This window comes from Hetaerina americana, unplaced genomic scaffold (assembly GCF_022747635.1).
Source record: "Hetaerina americana unplaced genomic scaffold, ioHetAmer1.1.p SCAF_7, whole genome shotgun sequence".
Classification (NCBI taxonomy): domain Eukaryota; kingdom Metazoa; phylum Arthropoda; class Insecta; order Odonata; family Calopterygidae; genus Hetaerina; species Hetaerina americana.
The window spans coordinates 44,824,270-44,844,814 of record NW_027287316.1 but is presented as its reverse complement, the minus strand read 5'-3'; the positions used below and the strand labels follow the sequence as shown (position 1 = coordinate 44,844,814).

At 34.5% G+C, this 20,545-nt stretch overlaps 1 protein-coding gene across 1 annotated transcript in view; it reads right to left on the bottom strand.

Annotated features, from left to right (window-relative positions):
- Window positions 1-5,214: 5,214 nt before the first annotated feature.
- LOC139696664 (uncharacterized) overlaps window positions 5,215-20,545 on the bottom strand; it is a 248,519-nt gene continuing 233,188 nt past the window's right edge. Inside the window, exons 9-12 of the mRNA XM_071595476.1 lie at window positions 13,009-13,689; window positions 11,560-11,827; window positions 10,577-10,933; window positions 5,215-8,285 (exon numbers count right to left, since the gene is read on the bottom strand). Of these exons, the coding sequence (XP_071451577.1) occupies window positions 7,477-8,285; window positions 10,577-10,933; window positions 11,560-11,827; window positions 13,009-13,689 (2,115 nt within the window). The 3' untranslated portion in view covers window positions 5,215-7,476. The remainder of the gene's footprint in view (window positions 8,286-10,576; window positions 10,934-11,559; window positions 11,828-13,008; window positions 13,690-20,545) is intronic.

The following is a 20,545-nucleotide window of genomic DNA, read 5'->3' as shown; positions in this document are numbered from 1 at the left end:
TATCGCCCAATATCTCTCCTAAATCAGTTTAGCAAAATATTTGAGAAAGTGTTTCTCAATCGCCTCATCCCATATGTTGAATCTGAGAAGATTCTGTCAAAATTTCAGCATGGTTTTCGGCAGAATAGGTCCACCAAATCTGCTACTTATCAGGCAATAGATAATATATTGACAGCTCTTGATTGCAAGTTAGAATCTGTAGGAATGTTCTTCGATTTTTCTGACGCATTTGGCTCAGTAAATCACAATTTACTATTGCAAAAAATGCATAAATTAGGCATTAGGGGCAATGCACATGACTGGTTAGTCTCATATCTTCAGGGCCGTCAGCAGCACGTGGTTTTGCTCAATGATGGAAAAAAATTCATCTCTCCTGGTAAAGTTGTATGCCAAGGTGTCCCACAGGGTTCAGTTCTGGGTCCTATCCTGTTTCTCCTCTACATTAATGACCTACCTGAGAATATAAGAACCAACGAAAGGGATGATCCACTCTTATTTGCAGACGATACCAGTATCATACTCACTGCCTCTACAGTCCAAAGTTTAACAAACAATGCTAAACAAACTGTTCAACATCTGAACTCATGGTGTAGCAGGAATCAGCTGAATTTAAATGTGGAAAAGTCCCAACAACTTTACTTTGCAAATAAAAACAAAAACATGGCCACTTTTGCAATTGAATCAAGTGGAAAACTAATTCCCCAAGCGCCCCATGCAAAATTCCTAGGAATAGTTCTAGATGGGCGGTTGTCCTGGTGGGAGCATATATGTCACCTGGGCAAAAAACTGAATACCATTTGCTTCCTTATTAGAAGCATCAGGTTTACCGTAACAATGGATGTCCTCATGTCAATATATTATGCAAATATCTACTCCTGTATAGTATATAGTATCCTTTTCTGGGGTTCTTCTCCGCTTGCAGACACAATATTTAAAATTCAAAAGCGAGCCGTACGGCTAATTGTCAAAGCAGAGCATAATGCTCTTTGTCGTCTATTATTCCATAAATTGAACATTCTACCTTTGCCATGTATTTATATCTATGTATTACTGGTGTACACCTTTGTAAAGCTTTCAATGTATGACACAAATTGTGGTATTCACCACTATGGGACCAGGTCTAAAAATGATCTGCACCGAACTTACGTAAGAACTAGAACCACCACATAGGCCCTAAATCTATGGGTCTCCTTATGTTTAATAAGCTAAATGAGGACCTGAAATCCAGCACAAACATTTGTCTATTTAAAAGGAAATTGAGAGCTTTTCTTCAAAGGAATTTGTTCTATTCTATTAGGAATTTCATGGAACATGAAACTTAGAATAGGTATATGTATTACATTGTGTATTATTGTATATATTGACATGTCCTATACTATGTGTACAATTTTTTGTATGATGCAGTCTCTGGACAAATAAAAATTATTATTATTATTATTGTCAACCAAGATTGTTACTTGGTATGTCAGGGTGTCAAGAAAGTTCTTTCTTTCTAATAGGTAGCTAACAATGTATAACTTATTGAACTATGTATATATGATAATGTAAAAATATATGATTCATGTAAATTCAACCCCGAAGATAAAATACTGAATGGATGAAGCCAAAGAGGAAAATATTTATGTTGAACCCAATTAATTTCTTGCCTTTTCTAATCCAATTAAAGTTCCAGTGAAAGTTTCCAGGAATAATTTTTGCAGTCTAAATTTGCATGGTAAAATTTAATTTATATTGGAGAAAATGGAAATAAACATGGCAAGACTATATTTACTCACGAAAAAACCAAAGTCAATCATGATGTACAGTGGGATAATTGGAAACATGAAGCCATGGCTTCATGTGAAAAAGGGAATCGTGCAGAAAATTCCATTTTTTCTCCAGGAAACTTTCATCAGGCCTGTGTTCTGTAGATAATTCCTTGTTGTTCAATAGGGTTTTACCTTCAATTCTTGTACATGTACTTTAATTGGTACATTATTCTTGATAATGGTTATTGTTTCCCAAATATGGGGTTTCTGTAAAACTTTTAGAATGTTATTCCTGATCTCACGCTTCTCATCAGCACTTAAAGTCATATTGATGTTCAGTAGTAATTTTCACCTTCTGTAGTTCTCATGAATTAATATTTTCTTTCTTTGTTGCCCAATATTATGTTATGTATAGTAACTTTTTCATAGTAATTGTTTCATAGCAACAGTTGTTATCTTACTGTGTTTGATAAAATTGATATGTAATGCTGTCACTGCTGTCAAGATTGCATATGAATTTCTTGAGTGTAACCATTTGTAATCTCTTTAGTATTTTTTTAAATTATAGCCTTACAATTATTATTCATAAGAAAGCTGTGAGTCTAGAAATAAATCTTAGAGAAATGTGTGGAATTTCATTCATTAAGAGATTCGAGGATTATTAAAACAAGGAAGTTATGAGTAAAGAAAACAGGATAAGTATTAAACATAAATGTGTGTGATAAGTGGCAGAATAGGATGATTTTTTGAATAAAATGGTGGGAGTGAAAAATTATTGAAATCAAACCATTTACACAGATATGCATATTTTGAAACTACTCAGAATTTTCCCTGAGTAATTAAAATGTTTTTTATGTTATTTCTTGATCTTCATTGTTTGTCTTTGTAGCAGAAAATATAACTGCCAATAAACTGGAATCCTATATGTATGCATAAATAAAGAAGAGTAACTTTCAATCTATAGGTGAACTGTTGTAAGAGAGGACAGTATACATCAGCAGCAGCAGAAACCATCGTTTTTAGATAAAAGCTTTCAGATTGTCCAGGTCTAATTTTCTCTAATATGTACTGTTTTCTTCAGTTGACTCCCCAAAATATAACCCAATTAAAAATATGGTATTTCTTGTAGCTCTTTTAAAAAAATTGTTATATATTGTGATGTTTTGTAGCTTGTATATCTTATCCCATAGCTTGCATGTCTGATACAATCTGAAAAATATACCCATACATTATGCAGAGATTCCAGATTATCAATATTTTCTGTAATGGACTCTGGAGAATTATTTCATCTAAAGAACATGAGGATTTTACGATGATAACATGCATAATTATAATCATAAAGCATATAAATTTGATTTAAAATTGAAATGCTATTACTTTTCTTAATACTTCAGACTATAGGACCAACATAGTTTTACTGGTGGTACCAACAAACAATGGTACTGGATTATAAGATCTGTGATCTATAAGTATCTCTTAGAGAAAATTGCATTATGGTTACCAATAGTGAAGAGACTAATAATAGTCGTAATCACCGCCTAGGTCCTAGATTAATTAAAAGTAGCAATTTTCCACTATGCCATAGCAATTTCATTCTCATGCCATTGCAATTTTTAATTAATCATGATATTCCACCATATCATGCCTGAAACGTTTCTTTTTATTAGGTCCTAGATGTTCCTGAAATCTGTAGTAATGGGTTTCTACTGAAAGTATGCAAAGTATATGGGGTATGTTTTCCATATAGGTACATATGCATTAGGGGTTATTTGAAAAGTAGTGAGCTTACTAGTTGGCCTCAGTGAGATGAAGTTTGCAGGATTTTGAAGTGCAGCTTTCATCATATTGATTCAAATTTCAATTTGATACATCAAAATTCTTGGGAATTCGTCCATGTCATTATCTGACAACCTGCTCATGGGAAAGTGTGCTTGTTCCCCTGAGAGTTCACATTTGATTGATTAAGAACACTGATTCCAAAACCATTTTTTCCAGAGCAATCATTTTATTTCTTGAGGACCATGATGATCACCCCAGACTATAAATGGCACTGCAAATTTGTCGTGGCAATGAGGGAACAATCCAAACATCTCTAATCACCAGAGGTAATCGATCTAGTCCATGACTTCTGGTGAAAGATGATCAAGACAGATATGCCAGAACTTTTGCCAAGGGTTTACAAAGGTGGAACATCACTGGAAGAATTACGTCATACTACAGGAGGACTTTGGAGAGAAATACAAAAGCGCAGTTTTCCTTGTATGACTCATACACAGGTAGGCTCAGTACTTTTTAGACATCCCTTGTATGCATATATATGTTTCTATATAGCTGCTCTATAGGTATCAAATGCATATATAATTGATGGAATTGTTAAAAGGTTTAGGTTTAGCCAAATTCTTACCATTTACTCCCCATTCTTTGATGGTTAACATGGATTTGTGTGAGATCTAAATTAATTTTCTAACATTTGGATAATGAAAGTCTTAAAAATTCATAATTTTTTACTAGCCTGCAAATGACATTTCAGCATTGGGGTATCATTACTCACAATTACATGTGTCATAAAATCTGAAATATCTAAGTGATGCCATCTATCTATAAGTAATTTTCAATAGTAGTGAAATATGTATCTCTGTCATATAATCTATAAAAATAGTATTACTTAGCTGACCAGGGGAAGAGCATGCATAATTTGATAATATTGCCAGCGAATTGGAAATCAATTTGCAATGACAAATTGGGAATGACAAATGTACTCTCCTCTTCCACTCTTTGCTTATTGCTGGGAGAAGTGATTTTCGTTTGAATTTTTTCCTCCTGCCTGATTACTTTGTAGAGCACACTTTATAGATGAAATGAATTACTTGGCCACTATCCTAAAGTTGAAAGAACTACTGCAAATGCCATGCTAGGTACTTAGATGAAGTCAACCACTGATGTACACCAAAATTCCTGCATTTATATCATAAATGCTCAGGATAGCACATTTCTTGACAGTATCTATGTTGATAATAGAACTGTCTATAGTTCAACTGAGGCATGCTTCAGGATTCATGCCTAAGATTTAACTGGAATTGACAGTCTCATGGTTGGATAGAAAGTGTACCTCTTTTTCTCTTATTTGAACTAACAAATCGTGCTTTGAATTTTCCTCCTTCCCTCTTCTTTCTTAATCCTACTTGCCCTAATTTGTTAGGTAAACATACATACTGACTCATCAATTAAAGTAGTAATTGTATCCTTTCCATGGTGAATTTTGACTATTTTTCCTGCAAAATATTCTTGTAATTTGGGTTTTCATTCACTTGATGATGTCAACGACTGGTTGATGTTAGTGAAGAGATTCTTTTGTATGATTTTGTGTTGTAATCAGTTCAAATGCAAAACTTATTAGCTAGTCACATACATGCAGAAATCATATTTAATCTTATGCATGCAGAAATCATGACATTAGATGTTTTCATTTTTCTGAGGCAAACTTTATTCAGCTGTTTTTATCAATGCATTATTATATCAAGTGAACATTATAACTTTATTTGGTTGTGATGTTCAAACTATGAAGAACAATAATTTGACCATAATAGCAGATGAAAACAATGTTTTATGTATGTACTCAAAATGGATTTAGAATTCACACTTAATTCTTAGTTTACCACACATAACAATCAAATAATAGAATATTAGGCCTTAAATAAAAATATCACTCAACAGTAATTATAGGCTTGCCTCTTAGAATGTAGCTTCATGGCCTTCCCCCCTAACTCTTCCAATATTCAAATGAGAATCGCGTAATTGCTTGCACTCACCCTTAGCATTTACTCCATCAAACACTCGAAGTGGGCTTTGTAATTTGAGCATGGAATTATTATTATTGTATATTTAAGGAGGAATAGCATTTTGCTCCAATCATACCCTTCTAGTCACACCACTCTTCACCCTATCACACAAAAAACTTTGAACCTCTAGATGAGTGATACCAAAACTTTTCGATCACATGTAATTTGCTTGGTGCAAGTCTACAAAGTATTTTTATAAAAATTTCATGATTGGCTATAACACAAAGGTCATACTCTGAATAAAAACAAGTAGACCAAATGGTAAAGTAACAATGAATTCAGCATGAGAATTGCCTGAGCATTTTAGTAATGTATCTCAAATATACTTATCAAATACAATCACTTTTCCACAAAACTCTGACCTTTACTCTGGAAAATGCGTTGGTGCTTCTAAACCTACATAACACCAGGAATCAGGCAAATCATGTGCTAAAATTTTGTGCAATTACAGACTACCTTGTATTGGTGAACTTTCTTAACCAACCATTCAAACTAAGAAAGAAACCATGGCACACACCACGTGAGTGTATTTTCTTGCGGTTCTCCTTGAAAACCAGATTCAACAATTCATAGTCTCTCTCTAACCTGTTCATGTTTATAACGAGAGCAACAACAACAATTTGGTGATTTATGCCAACACATAGTTCTAAATTCTACACTTGAAAAGCATTCTTATACAAATTAGTATACTCACATTCACACATTCTAAAATATGCACCATCTTTTTTCTTTTTAAAAACAAATATACACATGCACTTCTTTTAGATAAAAACCTGTTCTTCATATTGGCTGTTAAATATTTATTGTTCATTTTATCTCTTAATGTTCTACTCAAATGTATTTTCTTTCAAAATCAATCATGTCTTAATATATATTGCAGCTTTCCTGTCTGAAAAAGACAACACATAGGAAAACAATATAATCACAGGCTCAAAAGCTTCACATAAGTACATTTTTCACTATAAATGGCCAACCTAATATAGCTGTCTTGCATCACTATGTCAGTTGCCATATTTTCTTCTAGGATCAAGTAGCTCACATCAGCAATGCATGCAGTCACTCATTTCACACCATGACATATTGTTTTCTTTGACCTGCTGTTGAAAATATTCTCACTCAAAGTTTCAAAAGACTTATGTCACTCATTTTTTCCACCTACTGTATTTCCTGCTATTTTTTATACCTACTGAGGACATTTAAGGCATATAACTACAAGAAGACATTCCAACGAGGCATGAAATAAAATTTATTTTAAATCATTCGAAATTGAAAAGAAGGGAAACTTATTCTTTAACTGTAGTTACACATATTGACACATGCAAAAATTTTTAGCATTACATCTGGATCATACCAACTTGCACATGCTCATTTCAGTTGATGGGAATGGATTTTATAATTTATATAAAATTGTTAATTTAGAGTGAGTTCTTAAAAATGTTATGGAAGAAAATGTTATCAGGAGTTTTTTTGTCAGTATTTCCATCAAGATATTTGTTTTTAGTTATCATGTATCTATTTCATTGGAAGTCATGATGAATTTCACATCAAGGTGATTTTCTGGTTTAAAAAAATTGGAAGAAAATATCCTTAATATGCAAGATTCAGAGTAAAATATTTCAGGGAATAGGGCAGTAAAAAAAATATAATTTAGATTATTATGCTTATATAGAAGGAATGGGACCAAGGACAAATTCTGGAATGACTCCTTCATAGCTGTTATAGAAATTGCTCAGTGTTTGAGCAAATAAGTTTTTTGGCCTCTGAAGCCAATGTGGAAAGGCAAATGAATGCACACAGTGAGCATTTGTTCAGTTTTAGAGTGACTTTGCCATTATGCCAAAGGAAGCTAGGAAGACGTATTTGCTGTTGGCATGGCCCACCCGCAAATGCTATGATGGAGGGAGAACTTTTCTGACTCCTGAAGTGCCCAGAACTCCAGAAGATGGTGTCGTGCTATCCTCCGTTTTCTTGGCTTGATTATTCGCAACATTTTCGAGTAAGCTTGTCTCCTCTGTGGGTGAGCAGTCTGCAAAGAGGAGATCATCGACCAATGTTTTCTTTTCAGTCTTTGTCGGCGGGCAAATGTACACTTTATCCGGCATGTTTATCATTCCGCAGTGTGGGCATTTTCGTTCTCCATCCTTAATCTCAGCACTTGGTTTCCCTATCAGTTGGGCATTACCGTGTCCCCATGAGCTCTTGTTCATTGCCTTCACGCTATTGGCTGTCAACCCTTCACTTTGTAACCAGCTCTCAGGAGCAATAGTCCTCCCACAGCTGGTACAGGCCTTACCATGCAGCCAGTCAGGCTGCGTAACTGTGTTGATAAGCAAGAGGTCGGTGGTTGGATGGCTCAACCCAGTGGAGGATAGGGGGATGCGCCTTGCTATTGGGTTTATTGACGTTTCCCCTTTTGCAATGCCTGCATTTCTGCCTGTAGAGTCGATGCCCCACTTTTTCCTTCCCTCATCTGGACCAGGAGTACAATTTTTGGGGCCACTTTGTTCAGAATTAAGGATAAATTTTATTGGTAAGGCATGAGGCTTTGTGCTAGTTTTGGGTCCTATCCCTCTCTGAATCATGGCAGCAGATTGAATTTTGTCCGGAGAGGAGAGCAATGATGATTGGTGCTGTCTTGCTGGTATAAGCGAAGTGGAAGATTGTCTCAGCTTTGGGGAGTACTCATCTCCTGTTACATCTGAAAATTATATTTAAGAATCATATACCCTGAAAATTGTTGCTAAATTGGATATTAAAACCCTACAGAATAAAATATACACAAAAATGATTTTGGTGCAAGATGCAAAGTTTATCGTTCTGAGGAAAATTGCAGTCAATCAATGGAAACCTGGTTGGATTAGTTTTTTATAGGAGTATCTTATGCAGCAAACTAAACATTATCCTTGGATGTAAGTAATGAGTGTGACTTTTTTTTAAGTAGATTTAATAAGTTAGCCACAAAAGCAATCTCACTTAAGTTAAAATTTAATTTAGTAAAGTTTAATCAGGTTTACTAATTAGTTAATCCTCAAGATAATTTAACTATAATATTTTTGCTTGCATCAAACAAATTGTCCATTTCACAAAGAAAATATGAATCCATGCAGAAGATGATGAGCAATTATATATCCATTTAGAAGGTAGAAGAAGTTCCTTGTTCAAGAGTGGCAGGAAATGCCACAGTAATCACTTAAGTGGAATCTCCTCCTGATGTATACATTCATATGGGAATTTAAAAGCATAGAAATCTTCTGCAGTATGTTAATAACTTGTATAAAATTTATTGGGTGAATGACTTCTTGAGATCTGCCAAGCAAACAAATATATCCCAGTTGTATTCTGCACTCCTTTCCATCAGTGACCTCATTACGTCAATGGCATCATGTGCACAGTTTTCCTAAATACTCAAAATGATCTTCCCCCAATTATGGGAAATTACCTTGCCCTTTTCTCTATCCTTTTGTTGCTGCTGCTAAATACTACCTTTGTTGCATTTGAAATCAAATTTATGATCCTATAGTATTCACATACCTTTGCTTTTCCAATTTGTTGGGATGGTAATTAATACTGGATGAATGAAATCTTAAGGCTAAATTTCTCCCTCATAAATGATCCCATAAAAACTTCTTTTTTCAAACTTCCGTCGTAGTTCTGCCAGGATGTTATATACTCCCACCTCTTTGTTCACGAGTGCTCACGCGGGTTCAAATCCCGGTGGTGTTGAATATTTTTCAAGTATCTCGATCCCTACTTGAGGTGCTTTGTGGGGAGCACTTTGAGTGAGTACGCCGTCTGTCGGATGGGATGTTAAACTGCGGACCCCTTGGCACCTTTCGTAAAGAGTAGGCTAATGCAGACGCCGGGTTTCTCTCCACCCTTCATCCTTTCCTGTCCATCCCGTATGGTGCAAATGACCTCAGCTGTCGGTCGCCTTCCCTCAAAACTACTACTACTCTTTTTTCATTTTAATTTCTTTTATCACCTTTTCTATTTCACAGTTAAGTGAGATTACCTAAACTTAAGCTACCCTTAGTGACATTATACTCCCAGTCTGTCTAAACTTGTTGGCCTAATACTTTGACCATAAAATTCTTGGATATATTCTTTCCATCTTACTGAATCTTTCCGAGCTCAAAATATTTATTTTTATATTGCTGATATCGTGAAGAGATTCATTCAAAACTTTTTGACAGTTTTTTCATTTTCCTGAATGATGCATCTATTTCACCCCCTCTCTCTAAGTTCTCCATAGCCTTGAACTGCTCTTTCAACTAATTTTCATTCACCCCATTACTTCCTCAAATACATTTTTATTTGACGTTGACATAGTATTATCATAAAATGGTTAAAATCATATACTTTTAGCTCTTTTCACTTTCTTCTCCCTAAATTTGTGTTTAAATGCTTCTGTTTCCTTATCTTACTCATCTTCCTAATAATCCCTTAAGTTTTTTCTGGCTTCCTAAGGCGTTTCCACTGCATAATCTCCTCTCTTTTTTTTTGGGGCTTTTTTTATCCCAGTTTTAAGATATCCCACCTTTTTTCTCCATAGCTATCACCTGATCCTCTTCCAGGATTTATTACTTGCTTCCTGTTATTCCTTTCTTTTCATATCAATGAAAGCATCTTTATTTCATTTCCTAATAGATATTTCTTCCCCTTAATAATAGAATACGGAATAAAATGGATTAGTTTCAGGAAGCAATTGTTCTGATTTCTCTCTTGAGCGCAAAAATTAGAGTGTGGAGATTTTGGCTATATAGGTAATCTGAATGGATATGGATATATCTCTGCTGACCTTTCACTCTCCCCTGAACCCTATTAATGCCTTTCATTCTCCTCTTCAATTTTAATTTGAGAAGAATTGTTTTTATATTAGTGTATTTGAAATTATGGCTTTCATCTGTTAGCTCTTTTGAATGGAAACAAAGAGTCCCTGGTAGACCAAGAGCTGGAATGGTAGTTGGATAATGAATGAGAGGTACTAACCACCTGAGGTAGCTCCACCATTATCAGAGGTGTTTCCGCATGCTGTAGTATCAGTGGGAATGAGTTTCTCAGTTTCAGGATCTGCAATCACGGATGAGCGCTGGTGATGGAAATGCCTGTGTGAAACGGATGCTGTGCTCCCACCATCTGTGCTGCCACAGCCGATAGCATCTCTGCTATTTCCAATGCCCGTAGCTCCGAACCCTATTAATGCCTTTGTTCCATTGCCATTACCATAGTCTCCACTTCCACTGCCTCCTGTGCTGTCTGACTTCTTGAGTATTGATTTCTTGCGCCTCTGCTCATTTGTGTTGTCAATCGATTCTACCGACAGCGATGACTTACTCCCATTTTTCCCTGGAATGAAGAGTCCTCATTTATGAAGAAATAGTTCAAATAAAAATTATATAAAAATTGCATTTTAGTTTTATAAGTAAGGAGAAACTTAGATAACCATTGATGATGAATGAAAGTGAGGCATTGTCAATCATAGTGGTATCTTAGGATAAAAGTTTTCATGAAATTTCCAGCACATAATTTTAAAACATCTGAGGAACCTCCATGAAAACTTTTACTCTGAAATACCATTTTTAACCTTATTATTAGTACTTTCTTACATGCATATTTTCTTTTGTTAAGTTGTAAATAACATTTCACCCAACTCACATGTGAGACATTTTTTTGTAGAATGAATTTTTATGTTCTACTTTAAATACTTTTCTAATTAGCTTTATATATCTCTATACTCAAAGCATAACACAGTTTTTTGACCATTAGCTTAAGATCTAGGATTTATTGCACTAAGCATCCAAGATAGCCTGATAATGTATTAGCTGTGTATTGGTGTCTTTTGGGAGCATTTGTTACTAATTTACAGCACATGTGTTTTTTATCAAAATGGTTGATGAATATATTTTTTAAGTTGACTGTTATTGGTTAATGTCTATATATATTATTCATATATGTAGGGTATGCCACTTTACCAGCCCTGTAAGTGGCTAAGGATTGAAGGCCAAATAAATGGTGGTTGAGGATGCGTGTTGCTGATGAAGCAAGGCTGCGACCAGGAGTTGCAAAGAGGGAAGGTTTCCTGCCACTACTGCTGCTTGCGCTGCGATGGTGGTGGTATTTGTCAGGAGTTGTACTTGCTGCGATGCTTGTCGTCCCAGTGGCCATAGATGCATCTGCCCAATCTGCATCTTCTGTGCTACCTTTTTCTGAGTCACCAAACCGAGTGCGTTGCTTTGCCCCCTGACATGGTTGATTCATTGGCATTAGCAAATATCCCAGAGAATGATGTCGTTAAAATCTATTAACTATCAGATTGAGAGCGCAAAGGGTTTTCATTATAGTTCAGATACATCAAATGTTTGAAATGTACAAGCCTAATTTAGCTCTTACATTTCTATCTATCTGATAAATACTTAAAGATATTTAAAATGCTCACTTAACTGCATGCTCTAGACCAAAATGTTTGGTTTCTCATGGCTTTTAAGATGGTATTTGGCAGCTAAGTAGGTAATTGTAAGGGTGCAAAGGATATTGTAAGGCTTTTAATGAAAAATTATTAGATTTTTCAATGATATTGAAATTTATATATTGATTTTTCAGTCTGTAGATAATGGGCAAACGACCCATGCTCCATATTTCAAATGATGTATCAAGTTGCAAACATACTTTTCATAAATAGAATACTCTATTTTAAAGTGTTGGATATAATAAAAGCAGTAGGTGTCATAAAGCTTACTTTTGCTGGTTGAGTACAAGCTGTCAATTTATCTAAGCTACAGAAAAATTGTAGGTTAAATAGTGAATGAGAAGCGTAGTTTGCTAGGAGGTTACAAAAATATTACAGTATAAAGTGGTTTGAGGCATCTAAAAGTGCAGTTAGGAAATGTTCTCCCATACCTCTGCATTCTCTAATAAATTAACCAACAATAGTATTTATTGCCAGTTGCCTTGTCTTCTAATTATAAACCTTTATAGCATTTCTTGAAATTCTGTGAAAAGATTTATTATTTTAGAGTTAATGAGTGGAGCATCGATGGTTAACTGATTAGCTACACTGAAAAGTATGATAATTTTTTGGTTGTCTGCAGTTAAAAACATTTTAAAAATCATAATCCTTTTCTTTTCTACAGCAAAGGATTAAAATATGAGCTTGATGAGAATGAGGTTTTAATAGTTTTGTCTGCAAACATTTTTTTTATTTGAGAGTAAATAGTATGCTATTAGCTGGATTTTGTATTACAGCTTAAGAAAAATATTGAATGTTGCCAATTGAGTCAGCCTTACATATACATTTTTGGGCTAAAAAGTGACAGATTTATAGTTTTTAAATTTGAAAGAAATATTGGAATGATCCTGCCTGGATTTTTTTTCCCTTGAAATTTTGTGTTCATGAACTCTTGGAAGTAAATGTCCGCACTTACTTGTTGGAATCGTGTCTTTCGATGCTTTGGGAGTGGGGCGTCATCATCCAGGCTGCCTCTGCTCCCGCCCAATGGAAACTGTCGCCCACTTCCCATCCCTAGCTTGTCACACTTTTGCCCTAAAGATGTCACGCTTGCTTCCTCAGCAAGCAACCCTCGCAAGGCACTTACAAGAGCCGTGTCTCCAGAAGCACTTTTTGTCATCCCACCCACTTGAGAGGAGGGTGAGGTCATTGCAGGGGTTGGTGTGGAAGGGAAGGGCACAAGGGCTCCTGAAGATGGGCTAATTGGACTTGTCATATCTCCCCCCTTGCTCACTGCTCCCACTTTCCTAGTACCGTCAAGTGGGTTCACGTAGAGATTGTTTGAGTCATCGTCTAGGAGGTCGGCCTGGGAGGCTGATGGGTGTGTCCTGCAGCTGGCATATGTCTCTGAGCTATCCACACTGCTTCCACCATCCCTCTCTGCACAATCCCTCCTTTCCTTTGTGATGCCCTCCAGCCTACCAAGACTATTCTCCAGTCCCCGGGCACCATTTCCATTTTTTATTGCTCCTGGCCGAAATGACATCATTTCAATGGCATTTTGTGGCGGGGAATTACAAGTTTGTAGTTGCTGTTGAGGGAAGTCTCTTGTTGGTAGAGGCATTAGACTCTCAGCGTCGATGAATTCTTTGAAGTCCTGCAGCATTGTGTGTAAGCAAAATCATGGGAATATTAAGACACACTTATGAAACAAATGTTTGTCGGTTAAACGTGTGTGGGGTTGATATTCAGCTTCTTAAACATATGAGAATTTGATATCTTGAATGGCCAGCTAGTTTTTCACTTTATCACCACATATATTATGTATAAGAACTGTAAAGCAAATGGCAAACATAGTAATGACACATTAACATGATGTTATGTTTTTATGAGAAACATGTGGGTAGTTAGAAGATTTTTCTTGGATGTGATTCATGAGTTTTTTTGCCATTATTGTTGAAATAGGCCTCTACAAGATGTTTGAACCATCTTTTAGGAATGGAAAATTTTTTGAATCTGATACTAAAATTTCATCATTGTTTTAATCGATGTTATTACATAAACAGTTACACCACTTTGATTTGTGTAGACACATTAAAAGTTCAAATTTCCTCAGTAATTAATGGCGTAATATATTGTTTTCCACCTCATTAAAATGTTTATTTATGTGTACACGTACAATAATTGTGTTTTGCAGTAATTTATTTTGATATTTTGCAGAATGTAAATATTAGCTACTCACTTGAAGCTCATCATGCTTGAATTGTGTAATAGTTGGAATCAAATGTTAGATGTTCACTTACCTTTACATCATGAGTATGATTAAATAGGCATGTCTTGATCATTAATGAAGTTAGATTTTTTTATACTGAGAGCAAATGGAGTTGTCATATTCTATAAGCATGTAGTTGAGTGCAAAACCCATATAATCTGCTATACATTGTGAATGAATTTTGTACTACTCTGACCATATATGTTTGGAATTTTGAGCTTTTTAATCCAATAATTGTACATTGCAGGAGTGTAGATGACAGAGGATCATAATTTTGTCCCTCTGTGTGTAATTCTAGTGGTTGAATCAATACTTAATTCAAGTGAGAAAATAAGAAATAGTGTGGTGGTGTTGGTATATTTATAAGAGGCTATTTAAGAAAACCATTTAATTCTGATCATCACTCATTCATCTTTATATTAAGTTGAGGAAAATGGTGATGTCAGTGTGGAAACTACTCTAGATGCAGTTTAAAAATCACTGTATTTGCAGTCTGCTATGCTGCATGCTGATAATAATTAAAATTTTTTATGAAAGTATTTGAAGTCAATGGATGATTTTCAACCTTGAAACACATGGAGACAAAGGATAGGTAGAAATGGGGGTATTAAGGAACTCCTCTCTATATGAAAATCACATGGCTGTTATAATGAGACCAGTTACCTTAAAGGGTGTTATACGTACATGTTTCATAACCTCCATCAAAACAGTACTTACAATCTGTGCTTTTGGTCTTAAGGTCTTAAACAATCACTTGCTTTTTGGGGATTTCTGCTTGTGGATTGTCTCACTCACCTCCTGCTTGCTCATACGCGGAGACACACCCTCACCTCACAATTAAAATAAGCAAGTCATTGAAGTCAATGCCATCAACTCTCACATCACACTCCTCAAAGTCACAACATTTTTTTTTCAGGTTGGTGAGTTAGAGAGAGGGAGAGAGCTTGTCATTTGAGAGGGGTCACATTATGCCCTTTGGCAGCACCCGTCTCTCCACCCGTGAGCCTCCTTCCCCCTCCTCCTCCACCTCCTCCTCTCTCCTGTCCCCTCATTTCATCATCAACTGCACCATCCTCCTGCAATGCATTGTTGCCAATGGGTTGATTAATCGGTGGAGAATTCTTGTTAGTCAGTCACTTTAAAGTTTGTTTACCTGACAGCTTTTATTTTTTGAAATTTTAATTTTCATTTAAATCTCTGCATGAAAATACAAAGTTAGTAAAGCGTTTGGTTTTAGTTTTGATTCTGTACAAAAGTATGTATTAAAAGAAGCAGTTGTAAAATATTAGTGGTGAACGTTTTTACTCTATTATAAACATAATTTAAGGCAGTGAAACAAAAAATGTTAATGCATTAAAAGGTTTGAGAATGCATATGCAGTAAGGTTAGAATAATGTGTTTATATAATAACATATGCATCTGGAAGCTGTTTTTTTAAAGTTTGTGAGGGGTTTTAATATAGTGTGATAGTGCCATGTTTCTAAGATAAAAATCAGCAGATGAAAACATAGGCATATGTTGAATAGAATTAAAGAAAAGCATTGAAGCATTCATTTAAAGTTTTTATATATGTTATATTTTTATAGCAGAAGCAATGCAATGTAGTGATAAATATTAAATTTGCCATAGGTAAAAGTAAGCATTCATAGCAGAAGGTTTGATAATTCTTGTTTTGAGGTCCATGAGATAATGATCTTAGATATGAAATTAAAGAACCTACCTATTTTATGCAAACCACTACAGTATTTTGACATTTATCTGAGATTGTAATGTAGTTCTGTGGAAAATTCCCTTTAAAATGAGATATTCTTATAGGGAAAGACACACATGAAAATGTTAGTTAGTTTGTAAAAGATGCTGGCATTATTCAACATTCAATTGTATTTGTAAGTAATGGTTATAGTTTTAATTAGGGACCATAAAATTCTCTTAGTGTTGAAAAATTTAGCTGTGGGCATAATTTCTATTTGTTCATTTTAATGGAGCACAGCTCATTTTAGTATATTATTAGTACTTGTATGATTAGTAATTACATAATTAGTAATTGTGGCCAATGGATATCTGTTTAATTATTTAATTATTTTTTAACTAAATTTGTTTTACCAGTCCATTATTATGCCTCTTATGGTTTTTGAGTGGGATTTATTCAGCTCTACAGTTTTAATGTAGATAATGTCAAAATAGAATGTTTATTATAGATATCTATTGAAATTAGAGATTAGGTTTACACTTTTTTTGAAATTAGTGTTATCTCTTCATCCTAGTGATATATTGATGGGCGAATGGGTATATATTCTCATAGTTTTATTTAATTATTGTTTTAATATAAAATACCTCATTTTCTTTGACTAGACTAAAATACCATACTAACTTGTTATGGTGCCTTAACTTTGTAAGTAACTCATTTTTTTATATTGTGGGTGTTAAAGACTGTGTCCTTAGTTAAGGATTTATTCTCATAAGTGTTATGGAATCATGTTGAGATGTCTCACACAGAATAATACATATATCAAATAATTATTAAATGGCTAAATTAAAGAATCCTCAATTTTTTCATGTTTTATCTTAGAAACATACTCTATCAAATGCAGAAAATTAAAATATCTAAGATTGAGGGTGGTCTGGAAATATTACGTACCTATTATAGAAAAACAATTAATTCAATTCTATCATTTGTTTTTCAATTTCTCTTACTGTTTAGAAATTTCTATGAATATGCACTATTTAAAATGAAATGGAATGCTATGAAATAAGTATGCTGAATTCTGTACTCTCCTAATTTTTTTCACGATTGATCGCCCTTGCACTCACGACTGCCTTGGGATAATATAGGATGATATCCCCAAAGCTTCTGATAATTTCTTTATTGCAATTATGTCCATTGCAATTTCATTATGCCAAGCATGAGGATCATCTAGGAAGCCTGATTCAAAAAAGAGGCATAGTTACATTTTCCCTTATATCCTATGAGCGATCATACCTACTGTGGATGTGTGAATTCTTATACTTTATTTAAAGAATTTTTGCAGGCCAAACTGATACTTGCAAGGAAAATATTGACTGTTTGTTTTTTATAACTCATTTGAGAGACATTGGCCATCTGGTATATCTTTGTACTCCCTGACATTTATTAGCTTTTTATAAGCCTTGGATTTCATCTTTCTATTTAATTACTGTGTAATCTGTTGATGGACTATGATTATGGGCAAGATGTGTTCTGAAGGAAAGCAATAATGTGCATGAAATGCAGAAATTCTGAAGAAGCTGAAATAATTCTCATTAAATTAAATACATTCTAAAATGCATGAATGTGAAGAGGCTTTTAGTTAGACACAATCAGTGTGAAAAGGTTATTGTGAAACTAGCTATTGAACATTGAGTGGTAGTTATAAATGTGTTCATTGTATCTCTTATATGTGAAAACTTTCTTCTTTGATTGTCCTTTACTTTTAATTGCAAAGTGATGCCATACTTGGTGCATTAATTGCTTAATTTTCACATTTTCAGAGTACCTATTTATTCAAGTTGCTCAAGGGGGTCATTATGCTTAATGATCTGAACTTGGCCAAAAACTGCTTAAGAAGGTGAGGAAACATTGATGTGCTGCTATATGTTTTGTAGCTAATTAGTCACTATGGCTTATCCTGTGCCGCTGAATTCGTTGATGAACAATAAGGTCAGTGAGGATCTTTAAGGTGTATCATACTTCTAAAAATATTGGACAGTTAATGGGTAATGCAAAAGCCAGTAGAGGGAGTCTAGCGTTGGCAAATATGTGTCTCTCATTCTTTTTCTTGGTCATTAATTATTTCATACATTAAATATGAATCATCTTCTTTCTCATGAAACATTTCTGGTCATCAATGATGCCAATTCACTAAATTGTAAGTGTAATTTTTTAAAACTTACATGATATATAACTATTCATGATGTATTATAATGCTGCTTTCCCCCCTAAAAAAATTGGTGTTTATTTCATGCATGCATTTGAAATGATTACAATATAGGTGGGCACCTACTCAACTAATGGCGATTGCTTGTGTTAGTGAGACATAATACAGTTTTCAGAGTATAGCTTTGTTAAAAGGTGTGAAAAAATTATGTTTGGGTATTACTTCTAAGATGCAACTTGAGAAAAACTATTACAACTGCTAGGTTGATGGCAGGGAGCAAGTTGTCATTTACTAGAGAATAACTCTTTGTTGTGAGGAGTTACATTTTTATGATTTTTTTATTGACATTTTAGCTTCACTTCTTTTGCACTCTGCTTCCGCCTTATGAACCATTGCATATTGTTTTCCAATGTACTTTACAACAATCTTACTTATTGATTTTTACAAGAATTGTTATGAATTGCACCCTACTGTTTACATGCTCAAGAAACCTTATCAAGTGCTACATGTATGTAGACTTTTGAAAAGACTAGGTGGTCTGTATGTTTGATTCTGCCCTTGTTATTTGAACATTAATCCTAGATGGCCTAAGTAAACCCCCTTTTTTCAGCAGTCTTTTAAATAATGTCCATGTTAAATAATCATTTTCAGGGAGGGGGTGGCAAATTATCACACTGTAATAGTTGTTTAAAGTACTTCCAAAAATATGAAGCAAAATAAATCAGACAGACTTTTTCTTTTCCTTAAGCAATATCGCCTCTAACAGAATACACTATTTCAGGTTTATAGTTGGCAAATATGTATTCTGTGATAACCAATTTTGGTTTCCATTGTAGAGTTGTAGCCATGACTTCAAACATGCTTATCCATAGGCTTTTTTCAAGAATTCCAGTAAGTTTTCAAAAGTTTTCTTTTCTCATTTTTGTAACTTCTGCCTCCTACCTTCATGCTATCTAAAGTTGTATATACATGTATGTATGTATGTATAAATATATATGTATATAAACCATAAAAACAGTAATCAACCCAAAGGTCGGTTTGGTTGGTGATGGTAGAGTTCACCCAGTACTAAGCCCGACAGCGTGTGAAATTCACACATCAGGGTAGGGGGGCCAGTTCCTTTCACTGTGCCGGTTATGGTTTCCCAGGATCTGGTACCCAAAAAATCATATAGCTTGGGTGGAGCTGCAGGTGCCCAGAGACTTGCCCAGGAATCGAACCTGGGACCCTCCAGTCAGTAGTCCAACCCTCTACCCCCTGGACTACCGCGACCCACATACAGCATATATACATACACCTGTATATGTATGTATATATATATATATATATGTATATATATACATTATTCTGTAATACATAAGTGTTTATGCATTCATTTATTGTACTTCATTGGTATCAATCAAATGAGTAAATATTCATACAAGGTTAAACTCTAAGTAAACTTGTATACATGCACCTGAATATTTGTGCGGTGATGGCCAAGTTTCGAAGTGTCACTATTTCCAAATTTATGCAACTTAAAACCCATGCATTTGAATCCAGTCTCTGATGCTACCATTTTTTTCTTTAATATTTTTTCCTATTTATTTGCATATTATTTATGCCAAATTAAGCTACCTTTCTTGTTTAATGTTTTAGGTACTTACATATGTGGTACATTTTTGCAGTCTTCCACTTTAATGTGTATCCTCACTTTGGCTGGTGAAAACATAAAATATATTATAATGTACAATATTTTTCTAATTTTTTTCCTTAAGGAGCTGCTTATGTTTTAAGATTTGGTGCCTCATCTAATTCTTCCATTTCCATTAGTACTTTCAGAATTTGGACTACTCTCATTATACAAGGCCTACCAAAGGATATATTTATCATGGCATAGTTAATGGTTGAATTAGTGTAATATTGTGTTTGAGGTAAAATGGTTAATTTGTGGACTATGTTCATTGCAGTATATCAGAGATTACACAGATTGAAGAGATGTGGCATAATATTTCGTGTTAATCTTCTAGTCCCAGTAAGTGCACCAGTAATACCTAAGTCCAGATTTAAAGGAAGGCTCATATTGACAGCATGGGTGTTTGAATTATGAAAACTATTACTCTAAACAATGAGGGGTTATCGTATTAGTCTTGTAAAGATTTCTTTTAAATGCTGTAGAATAATGATTAATCCTCACAAAATCTTTCACTTTCAAATTTTTAATATTTCTTCAATCACAGAGGATTGACAGAGAACTGATATGGATGGTATGGGAATTTCCCTTCAACTCAAAAAACTGTCAATGGTACAAGAGAGTAGCAGTTAAACACCTAATTAATTTGATACCAAACCATAATTAAATTAAGGAG